Below are 20,120 nucleotides of genomic sequence, written 5' to 3' on the forward strand. Positions count from 1 at the left end.
TGTTGCCAGAGAAGGCAGGATAGTGCCACCTTTGAAGAGTTGGCCTTCTGTTACTCCAGGAGCCCATCTGTCTTCTCATTCATCACCACTTGGAAATGCGGGCCAATCCTCAGCTGCGAGTACATTCTATTAAAATTCATGGGAAGGAACTGGGCCTTCTGATCTGAATCTGTCTGTGGCAGTGGCAGATGCTGGCAGGCTAAATATTTTGTGTGCAAAGTTCGTACATAAATATCAGCAATAGACTGATTTAAATTCTGCCTCTTCCAGAGAAATAAGCTTATTAGTAATATACTCTTATGGATGTTTTCCCAACACAATATAGTGAACAATTTCATGATTTATTTCTAAAATACTACAAGTAGCCAAAAATTTTTTAAACAAAACCTATCTCTCTCAGACAAAATATGAGATGCTCATTAACTGTATATATTTCCAGAGAAGTTTTAATTGAATATTTCTAGTAATTTGCAAATGTTGTATGTCAATATTAATCTTTAAATGTCTTGGGTTATTTTTCAGAATAAGTCTCATTTTGTGTCCTTAACTCACTTCAAATTATATTTGAATCTGGCCACTTGGATCTCTCATTAATCAGTTGAATATTTATTGATAATCTAGATGTAATAATCGAAATTTCAAATATACCAAAGCTAGGCCATTGTCTAAGAAAAGTCATAGTGTAGTCAAAGAAATAGAGCATACTCATGAAATATTAACAAAAAATAATAAAGTGACAAGAGGTATCACAAGGGAGTATGTCATTGATTGCTAATTGAATACAATATTTATTGAATGAAGAACTTTAGAGATTTAGAGCTGGAAAGAACTTTATAAGATTTAAAAAATCTTTTTATTATGGAAAATTTGAGCCATATTAAAAAATAGGATGGTATTATGAACCCTGTAATGCAAGTTCAACAATTATCAATTAATGCCTTATCTATACCACTTCACCACCCCTCCTTGCCTTCCCCACGTTATTGTCAAGCAACTTCCAAATGTAAAATTATTTCATCTATAAATTTTAGTAGCATCTCTAAAAGCTAAGTATTATTTATAATGCAAGCCCACAATAACATTAACATGCCCAAAAAGTTAACAATACTTCTTTTTTCATTTATTTTTTATTGAGATATCATTGACACATGCATAACCTTATATTTCAGGTGTACAACATAATTTGATATTTGTATATATTGTGAAATGATCACCACAATAAGTGTAGTTAACATCCATCATCACACATAGAACAGTAATTCTCTCTTTTTTTTAAGAAGCCAGATTTTATTTGTATGTAAAAATCAATGCTCATGAGACTTAAAGTTTCAAAGGCACAAGGATATCAGGGTTTAGTATCCAGTATAGCCAGGTGCTGGTTATTGGTCCCTCATCACTGACGGCTCTGTACTGCCTTGGGTCCTTCTGCCTCTCCTTCCTGCTTCCAGTCTTCGCCGTGTAACGTTGTCTGTGAGTTCTGGCTCACTACACACAGGGCTAGTGCTCCAGTTAGGACAACAACAAAAATGCCTTGGTGCCCATCGTTATTCCACCAGAAAAAGCCACGTGGTCAGAGGAGTACGCAATGACAGCTGTTCCCAAAGTTACAGTCAGTAATGACCATGTATTCAGAGTGAGACATGCATCGGGGTTCTTCCTGCCTTCTTCTTAGTAGCCTGGTCCACTGGTTAGAAACTTGCCCTGACGCTACAACACCATGACTTTTTTGCTGGTCCAACAGGCAGCTTTTTAGTAAAAAGAAAATTAGAAATAATTAGCCCCAAACAGCCAGATACTCTTCAAGATGAAATATCCTTACATAAAAAGAGAGAACAGGAATTCTTAATATCACTTTGAGTTATTTTCATCTCTCCCTTACAGATAGGAAAAGTTAGTCGCAGATCGGCTAATGAATTGCCCCAACAGTGCCATCTGTGCTGGAGCACTGCTACAGCCCAGGTCTCCCCATTCCTTTCCGCATTGTTTCTACTGTGCCATTTGGCTCCCATAGCATGGGTTCAGGAAGGGAAGCAATCACAATTGCAAGGCTTTATTTTATTTTTAAGTGAGAAAACGAGGCTTAAAAATTAATAGGAGTTTTCTAGGCAAAGAGGAAATCAAGAAGTCACTCCAGGTGGAGTAAAACTTAAAAACAAAGGTACAGTGCTAGAAAGTGCAAAGTGTGTTCAGATACAGGTAATCTTTGGATGCCAGCTCTTAAATGGAAAATATGTTTGTACAATATTGTCCCGATAATGCATTGTTTGAGTTCCTTAAAAATATATGCATGCAGTGAATAGCATTAGCTGTGGGGTTAAATCTTATAAATTGCCCCAAAATGCTAGGGTTAAAAATATGATAGAAAGGAAGAACTCCTTCTCTATTTCTTCTTGTAATCACATAACCAAATATTTGCCCAGTATCTCATGTATTCCTAATCCATGAAAAGGATGCAGTGATTTTATAGACTTTATAAATTATTTGGAAGTTTATAATTTTAAAATGTTTAGTTTACGTGTATATAGTTGAGATTCAATAATATACAAAATCTTGGGTTAGGCACAACGAGACATAAAAAGTTACGTGGGTTTATTTTATGGATGTGAGAAGCTGAATATCAGGTATGACAAGGTTGACCTACAGCCTGGATTTCCTCAGACAGTTCTGGCTATGCCAGTGTATTTATTATCAGCACCCCCTTTCACTCTGAAAAGTACTATGTTTGGATGATAAATTAGATGATCATCATAGCTGTGTCTTATAGACTAGATTAAGATCCCGTTATAATTCTCCCATAGCACCCTCTCTCTCCTTATCATATCATTATTCATACTTTGTTTAATTGCTTTATTTAATATCTGTCTTTCCACTCTTCTGTAAGCTTCATGATTACAGAAACATTTACTTGCTCACTGCCATTGCACTGCCAGCATCTGACATAGTCCTTGGCGTATGGGAAGTGCTCCAGATTTTGGCTGAGTGAAGGGCACCATCCTGGCAATGAAATATTGTGACTGAAAGCCTATGGCTCTTTATTTCTTCTTTCCTAATTCATCCTTTTAAAAAATGCATAGGATGAATACATTTCAAGAAGGAGAGTTAAAGTTTGAGCTATATTTCCTATTTTTAAAATGTAATAAAAATGTGTGAAATAATTGTGAAAAATGGCAATAGCTCTAAACAAATGGGAAATATTATTTGGGACATCTCTATCATTGTTGGTTGCTGGGACAATCTCACAGGAGTTGATTAGTTACCCCTCAGGCGATAACATCAGAATGAATACAGTCTGTTTGAATGTTACAGCTAGAATGTTGTTGTTGTTTAAACTTGACTTTAGTTTGTGGAGAATGTCTAGGGACTTGTGACAGTAGTGTCACCTATATTTAAAAAATAAGATTTGTTTACAACAATACTTCAGTTAGTTTAATAGCAGGCAAAATAATGGCCAGGTATGGAATAAGTAAAAACAAAACAAAGTACAAGAAGTCTTTCCTTTTTACTTGAAAATTTCGATCACTGGAAACTTGAAATTCCATGGCAGTACTGTTTTGTTTCTCACTATTCTGCAGTCAACAAAGGACAGTCCACAGAGAAGGGTGGAAAAGAGTGGAGAGTAGATCTGGAGGGGAAAATGGAAAATACACAGCACAGTATCTAAGATATGCTTAATAACATAAGTATAGACTGGTGGTCAGTTAAATGTGGGTAGGGGTCTTCAGGGCTAGGCAGGCAGTAAGTAGCAACAGTACTAAGGATGTGGCTCTGGTTTATTAGTTTTAGGTGTTTGGAGGTAAATTTTCATTCCTTTCATTTTGCTGTGTCCAGATGCTTAAGATTTATTGGATGATTAAAATATGGTTTCTAGAAGGATACTATTTTGTAATAGGGAAGAGAACTACCCTAAAAATCACACATCAAGGTAGATTGTCCAGTGTTGGGGTGGGGAAGCATTGGAAGACTAATCAAGAAAATATGTTTTATTGGTAAGGAAGATTATTTTTTCCTTGAGCAGTGCTGCATGTAAGAATTCCCAGAGACAGTGGGCTGGGGGTGGGGAGATCAGATGGGGTCCACAACACACCTGAGCCTTAAAGGGTGAGGGAGATCAAGGGAAGATGTTGGCTGAGCCTCCGACAGAGCACTACGAAGTTAAGGTAAAAATTGGGGTTTAACTATGAAGGAATGTGAAATGAGGAGTATTATCTAGGGACAAAGAAGAGGTAAATTTTATTCTGAATTTTTGAAATAAAGAGCTTAATTTGATTAAGAAAAGTTAGAAAAATCTGTAACCTATGAACCTGGTGATTCAGTAAACAGATTATGTAGACTATTTCCTTTCTCCTGTCTTCTTAAAAAAAAAGAAGGAGCAATTGTTGGTAAATGTGAATTGCAAGGCAGGAAACTGCACAATTCTCTTCTCACTGATAGCCTCTTTGCTTTCATAAACTCAAAGGATCAATTATATATAACTTCTAATAACTATTCTACATATTATGGCAACTTTAATGTGACATAAATTATTGAGAAACAATTTACAAAGCTGCTAATAACCATACAAATAGTGTTTTATAAGCTTAAGAAGAATGTCAAGTTGCAATGGTAACTGTCAGCACAGGGCTTTTTATTTTATTTTATTTTACTCCTTTAGAACATTCAACCAAACAGTCGGGACTTTTGAAGAACTCCAAAAATACCTTGAAGGGTATGTGGCAAACCTGAACCGCGATGATGAAAAAAGACATGCGAAGTAAGTGGAGGAATATTTTCCTAAGTGGGATATGATGAAGGGGACACGGTGTTGTGACTTACCATGCGGTAACTCTTAGTGTGCCATCAGTAGAAAATTTTTGCGGGGGGGCGGTGTTCTTTTAAATTGTTCTACAAAAAGGATACCACTTACCACTAGCATGGATGTTATTTTAGTCTACAAGTAGTCAGCTCGTTACTTTGGTCGATGAGCAGTAAGGTTAGGGAGAAATTTCCTGATAGGGGGCCTTGGGAAAGGAATTCTTTACATTGCCTGGTGACTTAGCTGAAAAGGACATTAATTCGGAAATGAAGCTGCTCTTGCCCATGGAAATCAAACAGGATTGCCACGCACTAGGGTAGCCCATTCATTCTGATTCCAGGTAAAGAGCTAGGGGTAGAGTTAGAATGATTTCCAAATATAAGGGAGCTCTTGGCCAGGGCTCTGTGTGTGTGTGTGTGTGTGTGTGTCTAGGAAGGAGTTGGATAGTGCTCTAAATGTAGTAATACTAAGGAAAAAATTTTTGTTTAATAGAAAAATCTACTTTTTAAAATTAAAATTATTTGAAAATCCTTTGCTAAAACATTTTGTAGAGTGAATAATTAAGAATATATTCACCAGATGGTACTGTCGAAGCTGAAGACTCAAAAGTTTTAGAAAACTGACATTTGAGTTAAGTTAGAGCATTCAGTCAGGACTTCATTTTTTTTTTTTTTTTTGCAAGGCATGTATTTGCAATTTTTGTGCCAAAGACCTTTTGTAGTCAGAACAATTTATGAATATATAATCCAGAGCAGCAAACCTTAATTAAGAGAAAAAAATGAGTATTTCCAAATAACAGTAGACAGAAAGTAAGAAATGTATATGTCCTGTTGCACAAAACCAGTTATTCTGGTTCAGCCATGGAAAGCTTCAAGATGTGACAAAATATCAAAACACTGCAAAGATCAGTGTAGCGTTCTACTGTATGTGCAGCAAAGGAAATGACTTTCTGGTTTCATTTCCTCTCACTGACTCTTTCTTTTTCTTCTTCCTTATTTTTTGGTGAGGAAGATTGGCCCTGAGCTAATATCTATTGCCAATTTTTCTCTTTTTGCTTGAGGAAGATTGTCCCTGAGCTAACATCTGTGCTAATCTTCCTCTAATTTTTGTATGTGGGATGCCACCACAGCATGGCTTGATGAGTGGCATGTAGGTCCATGCCCAGGATCTGAACCTGTGAACCGTGGGCTGCCAAAGTTCAATGTGCGAACTTAACCACTATGCCACCAGGCCAGCCCCCTCCCCCTTTTTATGTTAACTGCTTTATTGAGATATATTTTAAATACGAGACAATTCTCCCATTTTTACCTCTCAGGGATTCAGTTGACATTTGTCTATTTCTTACTGTGCATGTTTCAGGTTTTTGTTTGTATATTCTCTTGCTTTTCTCCCTAGATATAACTGAATCTGATCCTATAAAAGCTGAGATAGCTTTTGGGGAAATTATGAGCGGTAATTACCGGCAGAAATAGGACTGCAGTGAGAGTGGAATTTATGTGTGGTGTAGCCCCTGCTTGACTAAGGGGTGTATGTAAATTTCACTTCTCTTGTGCAGGAGATCCATGTCTAACTGGAAGCTGTCCAAAGCACTCTCTCTGGAGATGATTCAGCTCAAGGAGAAGGTGGCCAGATTTTCCTCATCGTCCCCATTCCAGAACCTTGAGATTATTGCAACACTGGGCGTTGGTGGGTTCGGAAGAGTTGAGCTTGTAAGGGGTTTACGTTTCAAGCATCTGAGAGAAGCCTTTTGACTTTTTTGTTTTATATTCCAGTGTATCCTGGAGGAATGTATGAATTGTTATTGCTATCTTAAATGTTGGTTTGAACTGAAATTGAGAAAGTACACTTTTCACTCTGTATATTGTATAGTAGCAGGTCTGTGCTAGTAACTTGTAATAACATAGCTGCTATTTTAAGCTTTTTACATCATATCCTCTTGTGAATTTCTTTCTTGATAGTAATTATTGGAGAATGTACCAAGTAAGCATTCCCAAAAGCTGTAAAACATAAAAAAAAAAATGTATTTCCTAACAGCAAAATGTGTGTATACATACACTCATGATGCTAACTATATACTGAAGAAAAGAAGAATGTGTCCAGTGGAAGTGTCGTAGAAACAAAATCTTTAACATTATAGTTCTGTTTCTTAAACAACGCCACTGCCATATCTGTATTAGGCCTTCATTATCCTATTTTTGGGTTGCTCAGAATTTTCTATCGAAAAAAAAAAGAAGATGAATGCAAGGGATGTCTGAAGAGCAGCCTCCTGTAGTGTTGATCAGGACAGCTGGGAACTTATGGCCTGATTTCGGCTGCATCTTCCACATCACCACCTCTCTGAGCTTTATCACCAGCTTCAGAGGAGCAGCAGAGTGGTGCTGTCAGATCAAGTCCTCTGAGGAAACTGTAGAATGGAGATCTGTGACCTTACCGGGTACAGATGACTCTGAACCCTTGGCAGTTACCACGCCCGTCTTTGCCTAGCGGATTTTTAATGATTCATTGTACCTTAGCCTCTGGGAACTAAGCTGACACCTCCGTCTGCTGGATGGCCCTGGGCACGAGCAGATCTCAAATGCTTCCAGGACACTCTGGCTAGTACCCTTCACAGTCAGTACTTCATCTCGGATGGGTGAGGGGGGAGGAAACAGTTTCTTAATAGGCCAAAGAGTATTTGTAATGTTTCTTCTGCCATGTGGAGAGAGAAGGGCAGTATCCATCTGCAGTGGTATTTTTCATCAAGGATCTTGGCAAAAGGATTGAATTAACAATGCTGAGTTCTATTTCTTATATAGTTAGATAATAATGATTGAAACAATAATTCCACCATTGATTTAAAAGTCACCGGCAGCACTAGTGGCAAATGTGAGCAAAATATGGGGTGCAGCCATTTCTGCACAATTTCATTACTTGTCGAATATAGTCTATTTATGGAGTTTTAAGCCCATCTGAATAGTTACCTATTAAAATTTTTTGTTTCCTTTTAAGGGAAAATTTTATTTGTCCATCTAGAGCAGAGTGTCCAATAGAACTTTCTGCTCTGATGGAAATGTTCTGTATCCATGTTGTCCAATTGGGCAGCCACTAGCTGAATATGGCTGGTGAGAATTTGAAATGTGGCTGGTGCAACTGAGAAACTGAACTTTTAATTTTAATTAACTTAAAATTAAATAACCTCATGTGACTGGTGGCTGTCACATTGGATAGTGCGGATATGGATCTTGATTTAATGTTTTGAAAATCAAAGAAGTGACTATAAAGACAGAATAATTTTTGGCAATTCTGGTCAGTTTTTCATGTCGCACACTTGAAACTGAATCGATTTCTAAACATTGAATCTTCTAACTAGAGTTTTTTTCTTCTTTCAATACCAGTGTTTTAGAACCGTGTTGCAGATATGTAAGCTCTTTGGGAAATTACAACAAAAGAGAAGTGTGTATACTGAAAAAACTCAGTTTTTCAGGATAAGTGGTTAAAAGCTTACTTGCTATTTAAATGTGAAAGAATTTTAACTCTCATTAGTTAACATATTTTTTGTAGATGTTGTAACTCTTTCCTAGTAAGTTAATTTTGAAGGATCTTTCTCTTCTTACGTAGGTTAAGGTAAAAAATGAGAATGTCGCTTTTGCTATGAAGTGTATAAGGAAGAAGCACATAGTTGACACTAAGCAGCAGGAGCACGTCTACTCAGAAAAGAGGATCCTGGAAGAGCTGTGTTCTCCCTTCATTGTGAAGTAAGTGCACATTGGCACCCAGAATTTAGGGTTTTAGGCTCTTCTGAGTATTTCCTTGCAAGAGGACAGAAGAGAAAGAGGAGGCCCCACTCTGAATTCTCCATCCCAGTCATAGCAACAATACATAAAATATGAGAAATTTGAGATCTAGAGGCAAGAGTCCAGATTTTTTTATTCTTGAGTAAATCTCAAGAAAGTGTGTGTGTGTGTGTGTGAGAGAGAGAGAGAGAGAGAAAGAGAGAATATAAAATTATTGTGGAATAATTTGAACTGATTATTTAATCCAGACCTAATGCAGAATTTGGGAAGCAAGAATTCATTCAAAACCCCTCAGGGGGTATGCTGCTGTTGAATTTCTGCAAGAAGTGGCATTTGGGCACATGTAGGCTGCTGAGGAGCAACGGACTATGGTCCTAGCAGTGCCTCGATGCCAAAAGAGCCACCTCCTAATAGTTACTGTTCTTTCTGTAGCTATCACCAGAGTTTGGAAGAGAAATATGTTATTGTAGGCCATGGCTCTCTTTACTTGTGAATTCATGGGTTAGTGGTGTAGGCCAGTTAAGACATAGATGTTCATGTATTTTCATATATGTCTCAATGCCCCAGAGTGTAGCATTAGTGATTTCTGGGTGATGTAAAGTGCCCCTATAATAAATAGCATTTATACTTTTTGATCAAATGCCTTAAGAGAATTTTCCGGCCTATCCGTATTCCCAGACCCATTTTTTTTAAGACTAAAAAAGAAGTCTGGGGGCCGGCCTGGTGGCGCAGTGGTTAAGTGTGCATGTTCTGCTTCGGCAGCCTGGGGTTCGCTGGTTTGGATCCCAGTTGTGGACGTGGCACTGCTTGGCAAAAGCCATGCTGTGGTAGGCATCCCACATATAAAGTAGAGGAAGATGGGCATGGACATTAGCTCAGGGCCAGTCTTCCTCAGCAAAAAGAGGAGGATTGGCAGCAGATGTTAGCTCAGGGCTGATCTTCCTCAAAAAGAAAAAAAAACGGAAGTCTGAACCCTGGCAATGCTGGCAATAGAGTCACCCAATTTTCTTTATATTAATCATGTTCCCAGAATGCACCCCCCTTTTTTTTGTCAATCATCCGTTAACAAACTGTCATGAGCAACTTGAGGGCATGGATTAGATTTTACTCATTTTCTCCTTTCCAACTTTTTGCAAAATGCCTGGTGTATAGTAGGGCAATAATAATGTTAAGAATAAATACTAATGATGACATTTATTGAGAAATTAACATGTTCCAGGCACTCTTCTAACCAAAATATATTTATATATATCTTATATATGTAATAGAATATATAATATTTATTTATTTTATATATATTACCTTAATATATATCAATAATATACATCAATATATAATCAATATATAATCAAATGAGTATGTATTCATATTCATATATAGTCATATAAATATTCATTTGATTTTCATAATAGAACAATCAGGTAAATGTTATTATCCTTATTGAACAAGAACAGTAAGAAAATTGAGGTTGCATATCTAATAAATGGCCAATCAGCAATTCAGGCCTTGGCAGCTTGATTCCAGAGCACACACTGAACCACTTTACTAGATTACTTTTGCCGTCTGCACGTGATATGGCTGCTCTACTGTTGGCTGTAGCCTGGGCGTGGTATTAGGGAGAAAAGGGAGGTCTCTTGATTAAGACCCAGAACCTGCTTTCAGTCAGTGTTGAAATATGGTATCTGCCTGCGTCCCACGTCAGGATTGAGGCTGTCATTCCCCCAGCTTCTGAGGGTGTTGCCAGCTGAGGACTTTAGCTCAGTCCCTCTCTGGCTGTTGCTCTAAAGTGAAGAGAACCACCTTGCCCGCGATCATACTCTCTCTCCAGGTCCCTCCTGCATCCGATGATGGCAGAGCTCCTTGAAGCTGAGGGTTTTGTTGAAACTAGAGTATAGCCCAGTTGTCCCTCTGCCCAGCACTGCTTCCCTCCTCCCCATGGGTGTTATTCCCAAGTGCCCTCTTCACTAAACTTACTGCTCAAATCTCTGTCTCAGATTCACTTTCCTGAGACCAACTAGAGGACATAAGACATGCACATGAATAACTGTTATGCAAGGCAGATCCTAAAGGAGATATCTGCAGAAGTCTCTGGGTATTTGGAGGAAGGAGAGGCCACATTTGGTAGGTAGGATAATGAGCTGCCTTATAAGGAAGGTGGCCCCTGATCTTGGCCTTGAGGAATGAATAACACTTTTACAGCAAAATTGAGAGTAAGAAGTTCAGTCTGTGGGTAGAGGGAGGGCAGTCTATGTAAAGGGGTCAACATGAGCAAAAGCAAGGCTCGAGGAAAGATCAGAGTATTCAGCGGGAAGCCCAGTGTTGCTGGAGGATATTTGGAAAGAGATGAGGACCATTGTTCAAAATGTTACTCATGATGCTCTTAGGCAACTGTAACAAGACTTTAAGACTAGATTTCTGGGGCCGGCCGAGTGGTGCAGCGGTTAAATGCGCACATTCCTCTTCAGTGGCCCGGGGTTTGCCAGTTTGGATCCCAGGTGCGGACATGGCACTATTTGGCAAGCCATGCTGTGGCAGGGCATCCCGCATATAAAGTAGAGGAAGATGGGCACGGATGTTAGCTCAGGGCCAGTCTTCCACAGCAAAAAGAGGAGGATTGGCAGCAGTTAGCTCAGGGCTAATATCTTCCTCAAAAAAAAAATCAAAAAACACTAGATTTCTAATAATAACTATGTTTTTATTTGTCTTCACAGATTGTATCGTACTTTCAAGGACAATAAGTATGTATATATGCTTCTGGAGGCCTGCTTAGGAGGGGAGTTATGGAGTATACTAAGAGACAGGTAATGAAAAAGGATTAGAAACAATAACTTTTGTCTACTCACATCTGGTCTAAAGGATGCTATTGTTCATGATCATTTAAAGAGATGAGAAGAAAGTCATTAAGAAATGATTCCAAGAAAATATTAGCCCTTGATAAAATAAAGTGGTAATAGTGGTATTTTCTGAGCTGGCATTATAATCATGTGATAGGCACCCTGTAAGGCTGTCATGGCCATTCGCATGTTAGGGATTGAAGAATCCCAGGCCTAGACACAGTGTAAACTATCCTCGCTCACATGGTTTGTATGAGGCAGAGTGGGTCTAAACCCGGATGTTACTGATTCTAAATCTCTGGAAGGGAGATGAAGAAAGGGCTGGGGAGTGGTGAAGCCCTCCCTGAAAAGCAGAGTAAGAGGTCTGCAAAGATTCAGTTTTACGAAAGGGATGGTTTCCACACAAGCAAAGCCACAGGTATTTACTGAGCACCACCTGGTACAAGGCTCCACAGTGGACGGTGTGGGGGTTTTCTAGACAGTGTAATCTTTTCTAGCTGAAAGAGTAAAAAGTATAAACTTTTCCTCCACTGAGTTGAGATTTTATTTGGGGAGATCATGTAATGTACAATTTTAAAACATTTCATTATTTAATGCAAAAACTAAATCTGACAAAGAAGTTGACAATTTGTAATTAAATGCCAAATGAGTGTTGTAGATAGTCAGCTCAGAGGAGATAAAAGATAGAAAAAGGAGATGGTAGAGGAAGGACTTGAATTAAACTCTAAAGATGACCAAAATTTGTAAAGGCAGAGGGGAAGAGAAACTGATAGAAGATTCGGCGGAAAAGTTGGAATAGGGTTGGGTCTCTTTGTGGATGATTGACAGCAGAATTTGAGTAGAAGACAAAGGCAGTGGAAGAGGAGATGCAAAAGTGGGTTTGCACTCGGTTGTGGAGGTTAATGACAGGCCAAATATTTAGACAGTATTACTTGGGCCAGTGGTTCTCAACCCTGGCTTCACATTGCAATCACATGGGGAGCGTTTACAAAGTAAAAATGCTGGGCTCAAATGCCAGAGGTTATGATTCAGTTCATCTGGGATGGGGTCTCGTAAGTGATTTTTTAACAGCCTCTCAGGCAGTTCTAACATGCTTTCATGGTCGAGAATCACGGACCTAGGTAATCAGAGACCTTAGAGCATCTGAGTAGAGTTGACTGTGTTGTGTTAGGAACATCTTGAGGGATGGATCTGAATGAGGAAAACCTGGAAGGGTGAGGAGATTTGCATGATACCTGCAAAAGCATTTGCATCTTCCATCTTTACTTCAACAGGCAAATCTATTTAGAAAATCCAAATCTATTTAGAAACAGGAGTTCCTACTACCTGTTATGCACTGTGCCTGATCCTCAAAACAATCTTGGTAAGGAAGTAATAAACCTTGGTAAGGAAGTAGTAAATGTTTTACAGATAGGGATGTGGGTCTCAGAGCAGCTAAACAACTTGCCCAAGGACACAGTGAGTGGAAGAAGCAGGAGTTGAAGCCAGTTTCTCTCACTCCAAAGCCACACCCTTCTATTACACCATGCCACAAATCACCTCCACATTTTCATAATTCACCATGTAAACCTGCTGACAGTGCTGACCCAGGGAAACTCTAATATCATCAAGGTGCACCAAACAGGAAAAGGTTATGACCCTGTTTCTACGTGGGTTGTTGTTACATATACAAACAGAGAATGAAAATGATCATTTGAGTCATTTTTTAGTCGGGGAATCATTTACAGAAGTCTGGGTCAAGCTCTCCATTGAAATCGTTGCATTTTCTCCAGAGTTGGCCATAGATGTCTAAAAAGTCTTGTTTTCTTATCTTTCTATTTTATATGATCATACATGGCTACCAGAAATAATCGTTTGGATGTAGATATTTTAATTTTAGTGAAGTAGTAGTTCTTGTTTGTATCAAGTACCGCCCCTGAAGGTCTTTATGATCAGTAGTCTAATTCATTGGCAGCTTAAATACCTGTTAGTGTTGATGCCCTACAAAACACTTATACTGCATCAGTTTACCAAAGCAATAATTGACACCTAGAACAGACAACAAAGTGGTGTGTCTAGAGTATTAATAGGGAAAATGGTCTCATTGCAGAGGCAGCTTTGATGAACCCACCTCCAAGTTCTGCGTTGCTTGTGTGACCGAAGCATTTGATTACCTGCATCGACTGGGTATTATCTACAGAGACCTGAAACCAGAAAACTTAATTCTGGATGCTGAGGGTTATCTTAAATTGGTAAGACAAATTCTGTAAGTGACAGTATCATACAAGATATTTCTAAATGCAAAGTTGTGTTATAATTGCAATTTTCTTTTAATTTTGGTACGCCTGTTATTTTCACTTTGGGGGATGTGGCCTTTGAAACTGGCACACTTAACACTGGGAGCAGTGTTACAGGCACTTTCTTTTGGGCCTAGGAATTTAATGTTTCAACCATATTTGTGACTCTTACTAAGGATTTACATAATAGCATGCCTTTAAAATTGGATTGTGTTAGTATTTTTGTTTAATAATTTTAAACATGTTTTAATCGATTCCTGCTACATATAGGGGCTGGCTATAAGGAACAAGGAAAGAAGATTGCATGGCCTCTGCCCCCCATGTCCACTGTCTGTATACGGAGAAAAAATATACATATGCATGTTGGTCATTGTTTTGAAACCTTTCTAGGTGATTCCAAAGTACAATCAGGGTTGAGAATCACAACACCAGACTATAGCCTCCTTAAGGACAGAGGCTATCCATCTGTGTAACCCTCTTATACTAACATGAATCCCCTTGGATGTCACACCACAGAAAAAAATGCTCCCACTCACATAAACCGCAGTGTGAAACTACAAGAGAACTGGGCAGTCATAACTGAGGAGAAACCCGGGCACTACGGACCTCAGGAGGGAACTCCCTCAGGATGGGGAACCCAGGCTGAGTTTTCCTGAGTCCATTTTCTCAGTACCTCGAGGACATTAAACCATCTCTGAATTGAACCTTTACAAAGATATTAGTTTCTCACATCAGAACATTTATATATGGAAATAATAATAGGTACCATTTAATGAGCAGTTTGCTATGTGTAAAGCTACTGTGCTAAACATTTTGCAATTAGGATATTTAAAAAGTGATGAAATAGGTTTTATCGTCCACATGTTACAGTGTGTAATTTAGCCTTAGGAATTAAATTCATTATGTGCGATTGCTAAGCGATTTCTCTCTATAGTAAAGGAGCAAAATAAGTCCTTTCATGTGAAATCTGGCTAACTTCCAAGAAACATTTTGATCCATTCAAGCTTTATTTTATTCATGAAAGACAGCTTTGAGAACTGGTGAGGTGCTAACACAAGGCCTCAATCACTCTTCTTCTTCACAATTCCTTCATTGGCTATGCCTCTTACAGCTCTTTAGGGAAACCCTTTGGAATATTCTAGAAGTAAAACTTTCATGGGGGATGCAGACTATCCAGTAGATTCATTCCTTTTTATCTTAGCTGTTTTTAAAAAATCAGATTGCATATTCGGTATTTTTAGGCAGAGACATCAGTAAATATCCCTCCTATTAGCCATTGTTACCCATCTAGCTTACTTATTTGCCAGCTAGCTAAGTGAATAGTCATAACAAAAGCCTTGAGAGATTAAAAAGTAAATGTTGAATATTTCCATTTCTAGCGATATATCAAACTAGATGTACTGAAATTCTCTCACTACAAAATTCATTCTAAAAATACTGGATTGAACATGAAAAAGCAGTATTACATGCATGGCTGAGTTTATAAGACAGCGTTGGGATTCCCCTGAGGCGGGGAACCCATCTTGAGCAGTAGTGTAGGGTGGAACTCAAACCCTGAAGCTGCTGTCTTGCGGGCACCCAGCAAGCCTAGGTGGCCCAGAGGTTTGATTTTAGTAGCTGCACTCTCTGGGAACAGGAGACCAAGTTTTGGACCTGGGCAATGTGGGAAGTTGAATCAGAGAACATTGCCCTGAGGCAGGAGTTACACAGATTACACTCTCAGAGAAACAGAAAGCAAGAAAAAATATCTAATTTTATAAAGACAGAACGCATGCAAGAAAACATGCGTTTCTCATTATTGGGCTCTTGGTGGAGGAACAAAAGAGTCTCTTCTAAGAATTTTTGGCCATAGGCTGGTCTTCATGGAGGCTGGGTGCCAAGTCTTCAAGGGTGGAAAAAGCCAAACAAGAATTTAAATGAAAATGGATCCATGTTGGTAGCATGCCCAAGTTTCCGGGAATCAATGTATATTCCCTCTGGAATAGTGTAGTCTCAACCCAGGATACAAAGAACTCCCAGAGATAAAGTTCCAAGGAAGATGAGCTCACATTTGAAAAAATAATTTTTAAAAAAATGTATGAGGAAGAAAAGGTACCTTGAGCATTATGTGACAGGCATGTAAGTGCCTCATGTACTGGAGTAATCAGATACGGAATGTAAAATGAATACATTTAATGCCTTTTTAAAACAAGAGAGGGAATGACAAGTGAATGAGGGACAGAGACTTTCAAGAAAAAGATCTAACAGGTATGGAAAAGAGCTAGCAAATAAAAATTCTATTAAGAAATTAAGAACTTAATTGAAATTAAATATTCAAAGGAAGTTTTCAGTAATGGTGGAGTAGCTTGCATTAGGCGATGCTTCTTACTGAGATTAATTATAATGTATGTGTAAAAATGTGTGAAGGCATTGGAGAGTAATGAAAGATAGACAGTCAAACCTTGGCAAAAGGGAACCACACTAGGTGAAAAATTGACATTTTTGTACCTGTTTACAGCTGTTCATTTCAGGATACTCCTTAATGTATAAGGCATGTGGGATAAACCTTTAGTTAACCTCACACCTACCAGTGAAATAGTGAACGTTTTTCCATTAAATTGTTAACAAGGCCAGAATTTTTCTCTTACCACTTTTTTTTTTTAACATTGTAGCAGAGATCTTAGTAAATGAAAGAAACCAAGAAAAGCAAAAGATTAGAAAGGAAGAACTTACCTGTCTTTATTTGCAGACAACATAGTTGTTTATGTAGAAAAGCTTAAAGAATCTGCCAAAAATTATTAGAAAGAATAAGTAAATTAAATGTGATTACAGGTACAAAGTCAATATACCAGTAAACATGCTATTTTTATATACTAACCATAAATATTTAAAAATGAACTAAAAATACCATTTATAATAACGTCAAAAATCATAAAATAAATGTGATTAAATTTAATGTGTAAAAGCTCTATGTTGAGGGCCCAGCCCAGTGGCCGAGTGGTTAAGTTGACACGCTCTGCTTTGGTGGCCCAGGGTTTTGCCAGTTCAGATCCTGGGCGTGGACCTAGTACTGCTCATTGAGCCAGGCTGAGGCAGCGTCCCACACAGCAGAACCAGGACCTACAACTAGAATATACAACTGTGCACTGGGGGGTTTGGGGAAAATAAGATAAGGAAAATTGGCAACAGATGTTAGCTCAGGTGCCAATCTTTAAAAAAAAAAAAAAGATAAGATAAATAAATAAGTAAATAAATAAATAAAGCTCTATGTTGAAAATCACAAAATATTACTGGGAAAAATATACCTAAATGGTAAGCTACACTATGTTCATAGATTAGACAACTCAATACTTCATAAGATGTCCATTCTCCCCAAATCACTCTACAGATTTAAGGCCATTGCAATAAAAATTTAAGCAGCCACTTTTTTGGAAACTGAGATGTTTATTCAAAAACTTACTCAGAGATGCAGTGTTTGGAAGTGTTAATAACCACTTTGAAAAGGGACAAAATTGAGAAATTTATAACATCTGATGCTATAAAGCTACAGTAATCAAGGCAGTGTGAAAATGGTGTAACGATGCACAAATAGCTTAATCTAACAGAATGAGGTTCAGAAATAGACGTATACAGTCAACTGATTTTTAACAAAAGGGGAAAGACTAGTCTTCTCAACAGGTGTTGCTGACACAACTGGATATTCATGTGTGGGGGATAAAAGAACCTGGCTCCCACCTCACACTATATACAAAAATTAATTCCAGATGGATCATAGACCTATAAAGCATCCAGAAGTAAACATAGGGTAATATCTTCACAACACGGGTGGGCAGAGATTTCTTAGAACACAAATAGTAGTAATCTTAAAACGTTCAGGCTGCTATAGCAAAAATACCATAGACTGGGTGTTTTAAACCGCAAACATTTATTTCTCACAGTTTTGGAGGTGGGGAAGTCCAAGATAAAGGCACTGGTGGATCTGGTGTCTGTTCAGGGCCCACTTCCTGGCTTGTAGACAGCTGCCTTCTCACTTCTTCCTATGGGAGAGATTGAGAGAGAGAAAGAGGGAGAGAGAGAGAGAAACCTCTCTCCTGTCTCTTCTTAGAAGGGTACCAATCCCATCATGAGCGCTTTACCCTCATGACCTAATTACCTCTCAAAGGCCCTACCTTCAAATATCAGCACACTGGGGATTAGAGTTTCAGCATATGCATTTTGGTGGGACACAAACATGCGGTCCATCATAATTGGATTTCATCAAAATTAAAAACTTCTGATCATTAAAATATATTGTTAAGAAAATGAATAATTGTGCCATAGACTGGGAGAAAATATTTGCAATATCTATTTATATGACAAAGGACTTGAATGTATCCTGAAGTATATAAATAACTCCTTCAGCTCAATAATAAAAAGACAACCCAATCTAAGAAGAAAAATGGTGAAAATCTCAAAAAATCACTTCACAAAAGAAGATACAGGAATGATCAATAAGCCATGTCAGTCGTCATCAAGGAAGTGCAAATTAAAACCATGAAGAGATACCATTTCACACCCACTAGAATGACTATAATTTAAAAGATTGCCAATACCACATGTTGATGAGATCATTTTCCTAAATTTCTAGTGGGAAAAGAAAATTGAAAGCTGTTTGAAGAATAGTTTGTCAGTTTCTCATAGAATCAATCATACGCCAATTCTTTGACAAGAAATTCACTCCCTGGTAGATGTTCCACTCCTTGGTATTTATCCAGGAAAATTGAAATTATGTCTTCAAAAATCTTGAGCACTAATATTTATAGCAGCTTTATTCCTAAAAGTTCCCAAATCAGAAGCAGCCCAAATACCCATCACCAATTGAATGTATAAACATATAGTAGTCCATTCAGCAATGGAGTGCTGCTCAACAGTATAAAGGAATGAATTACTGCAAGCAACAACATGAATGAATTTCAAAACCTATTGAGCAAAAGAAGCCAGATGCAAAAGATTATCTTCTGTATGATTACATTTATTGATGTTCTGGGATAGATGGTACAAATCAGTGTGATGGTTGCCTCTGGTAGGGGCATTTGACTGGAAAGGGGCTTGAGGGAACTTTGTGAGATAAGGGAAGTGTCTATATCTTGACCGTATGGTGGTTGTGGTTACATGAGTATAATCTGCACCAAAATTCAATGAACTGTATACCAAAAATCTGTGCATTTTATTGCTTGCGAATGATACATCAATTTGAAAAATATAATAAATTAAATAGCAGATGATTCACAAAATCAGTGAACTGAAAGATAAGTTTAAGTAATTTACACAGAATGTAGCATAGAGACACAAAAAGATGAAAAATAAGAGAAATGACGCAACTTGGAGAATAGAGTGAGAAGTTCTTAAAATGTTTAATTGGAGTCAAAGATAAAAATAACATAGAAAATGAAGGAAAAGCAGGATTTAAAGAAATAATGGCTGAGAATTTTCCGGAAATTATTAAAAAAACCCACCAATCATCAGGTAAAGGATTCCCAACAAATCCCAACTGGGACAAATTGTATTTATTGTAGCTCCTATCTTTGTATAACAAATCTCTCCAAAATGTAATGGCTTAAAACAAGAATCATTTATGATGTCTTACAGTTTATATGGGTCAGGAATTTGGGAGTGGTTCCACTGGATGGTTCTGACTAGAGATCTCATGATGTTTCGGTCACGTGTTGGCTGGGGCTGCAGTCACCTGAAAGCTTGATTAGGGTTTGAGTAGGGCATCCAGATCCAAAAAGACTTGCTCATATGGCTGGCAAATTCATGCTGGCTGTTAGTTGGGGCCCTTAATTCTGTTCCACATGAGCTGCTTTTTGGGTTGAATGTCCTCATGGCATGGCAGCTAGCTTCCCTTGGAATGAGTCATCCAAGAGACTGAGGAAAAGCTACAGTGTCTTTTAAGATCTACTCTCAGAGTTATATGTGGGCACTTTCACTGTATTCTGATGGCCACACAGGGCCAGCCCTGATTTATTGTGGGAGAGGACACCTCTGATTACCAGAAAAAGTGGATCATTGGGACTATCTTGGCTGTTGGCCGTTGTAGTAGCAAAAGTACTGAACAAAAACAAAAAGAAAGTCTTAAAAGCTTCAAAGAGGAAAGATAGTTTACATATAAAGGAGTAAGAATTAGGCTTTGAGTTGACATCTCAATGGCAGCAATGGAAGCCAAAATGTGGTGGAATAATATCTTAAAAGTTCTGAGAAAAGAAAACTGACAACTTGAATTATAAATCTAGGGAAACTCTCTTTCAAGAAGGGTGAAATAAAGGCATTTTCAAACAAGAATGAAGGGTGCTTACCACCTACCTCAAAGGACGTGCTTAAAGGGGATGAAAAATGATCCCTGGTAAAGGGTCTAAGATGCAACAGGGAGTGGTGACCATAGAAAAATGGCAAATATGTTGTAAAATCTTTTAAAATTATGGTATAA

At 38.1% G+C, this 20,120-nt stretch overlaps 1 protein-coding gene across 2 annotated transcripts in view; it reads left to right on the forward strand.

Annotated features, from left to right (window-relative positions):
• PRKG2 (protein kinase cGMP-dependent 2) overlaps nt 1-20,120 on the forward strand; it is a 99,910-nt gene that overhangs the window by 54,482 nt on the left and 25,308 nt on the right. Inside the window, exons 10-14 of one of the 2 annotated variants that reach the window (XM_070612713.1) lie at nt 4,652-4,750; nt 6,348-6,501; nt 8,390-8,526; nt 11,277-11,366; nt 13,489-13,630. In XM_070612713.1, the coding sequence (XP_070468814.1) occupies nt 4,652-4,750; nt 6,348-6,501; nt 8,390-8,526; nt 11,277-11,366; nt 13,489-13,630 (622 nt within the window). Of the gene's footprint in view, nt 1-4,651; nt 4,751-6,347; nt 6,502-8,389; nt 8,527-11,276; nt 11,367-13,488; nt 13,631-20,120 lie in introns of those variants that run through there. The other variant, XM_070612714.1, reaches the window with a different exon arrangement.

The sequence above is a fragment of the Equus przewalskii genome, chromosome 3 (assembly GCF_037783145.1).
Source record: "Equus przewalskii isolate Varuska chromosome 3, EquPr2, whole genome shotgun sequence".
Classification (NCBI taxonomy): domain Eukaryota; kingdom Metazoa; phylum Chordata; class Mammalia; order Perissodactyla; family Equidae; genus Equus; species Equus przewalskii.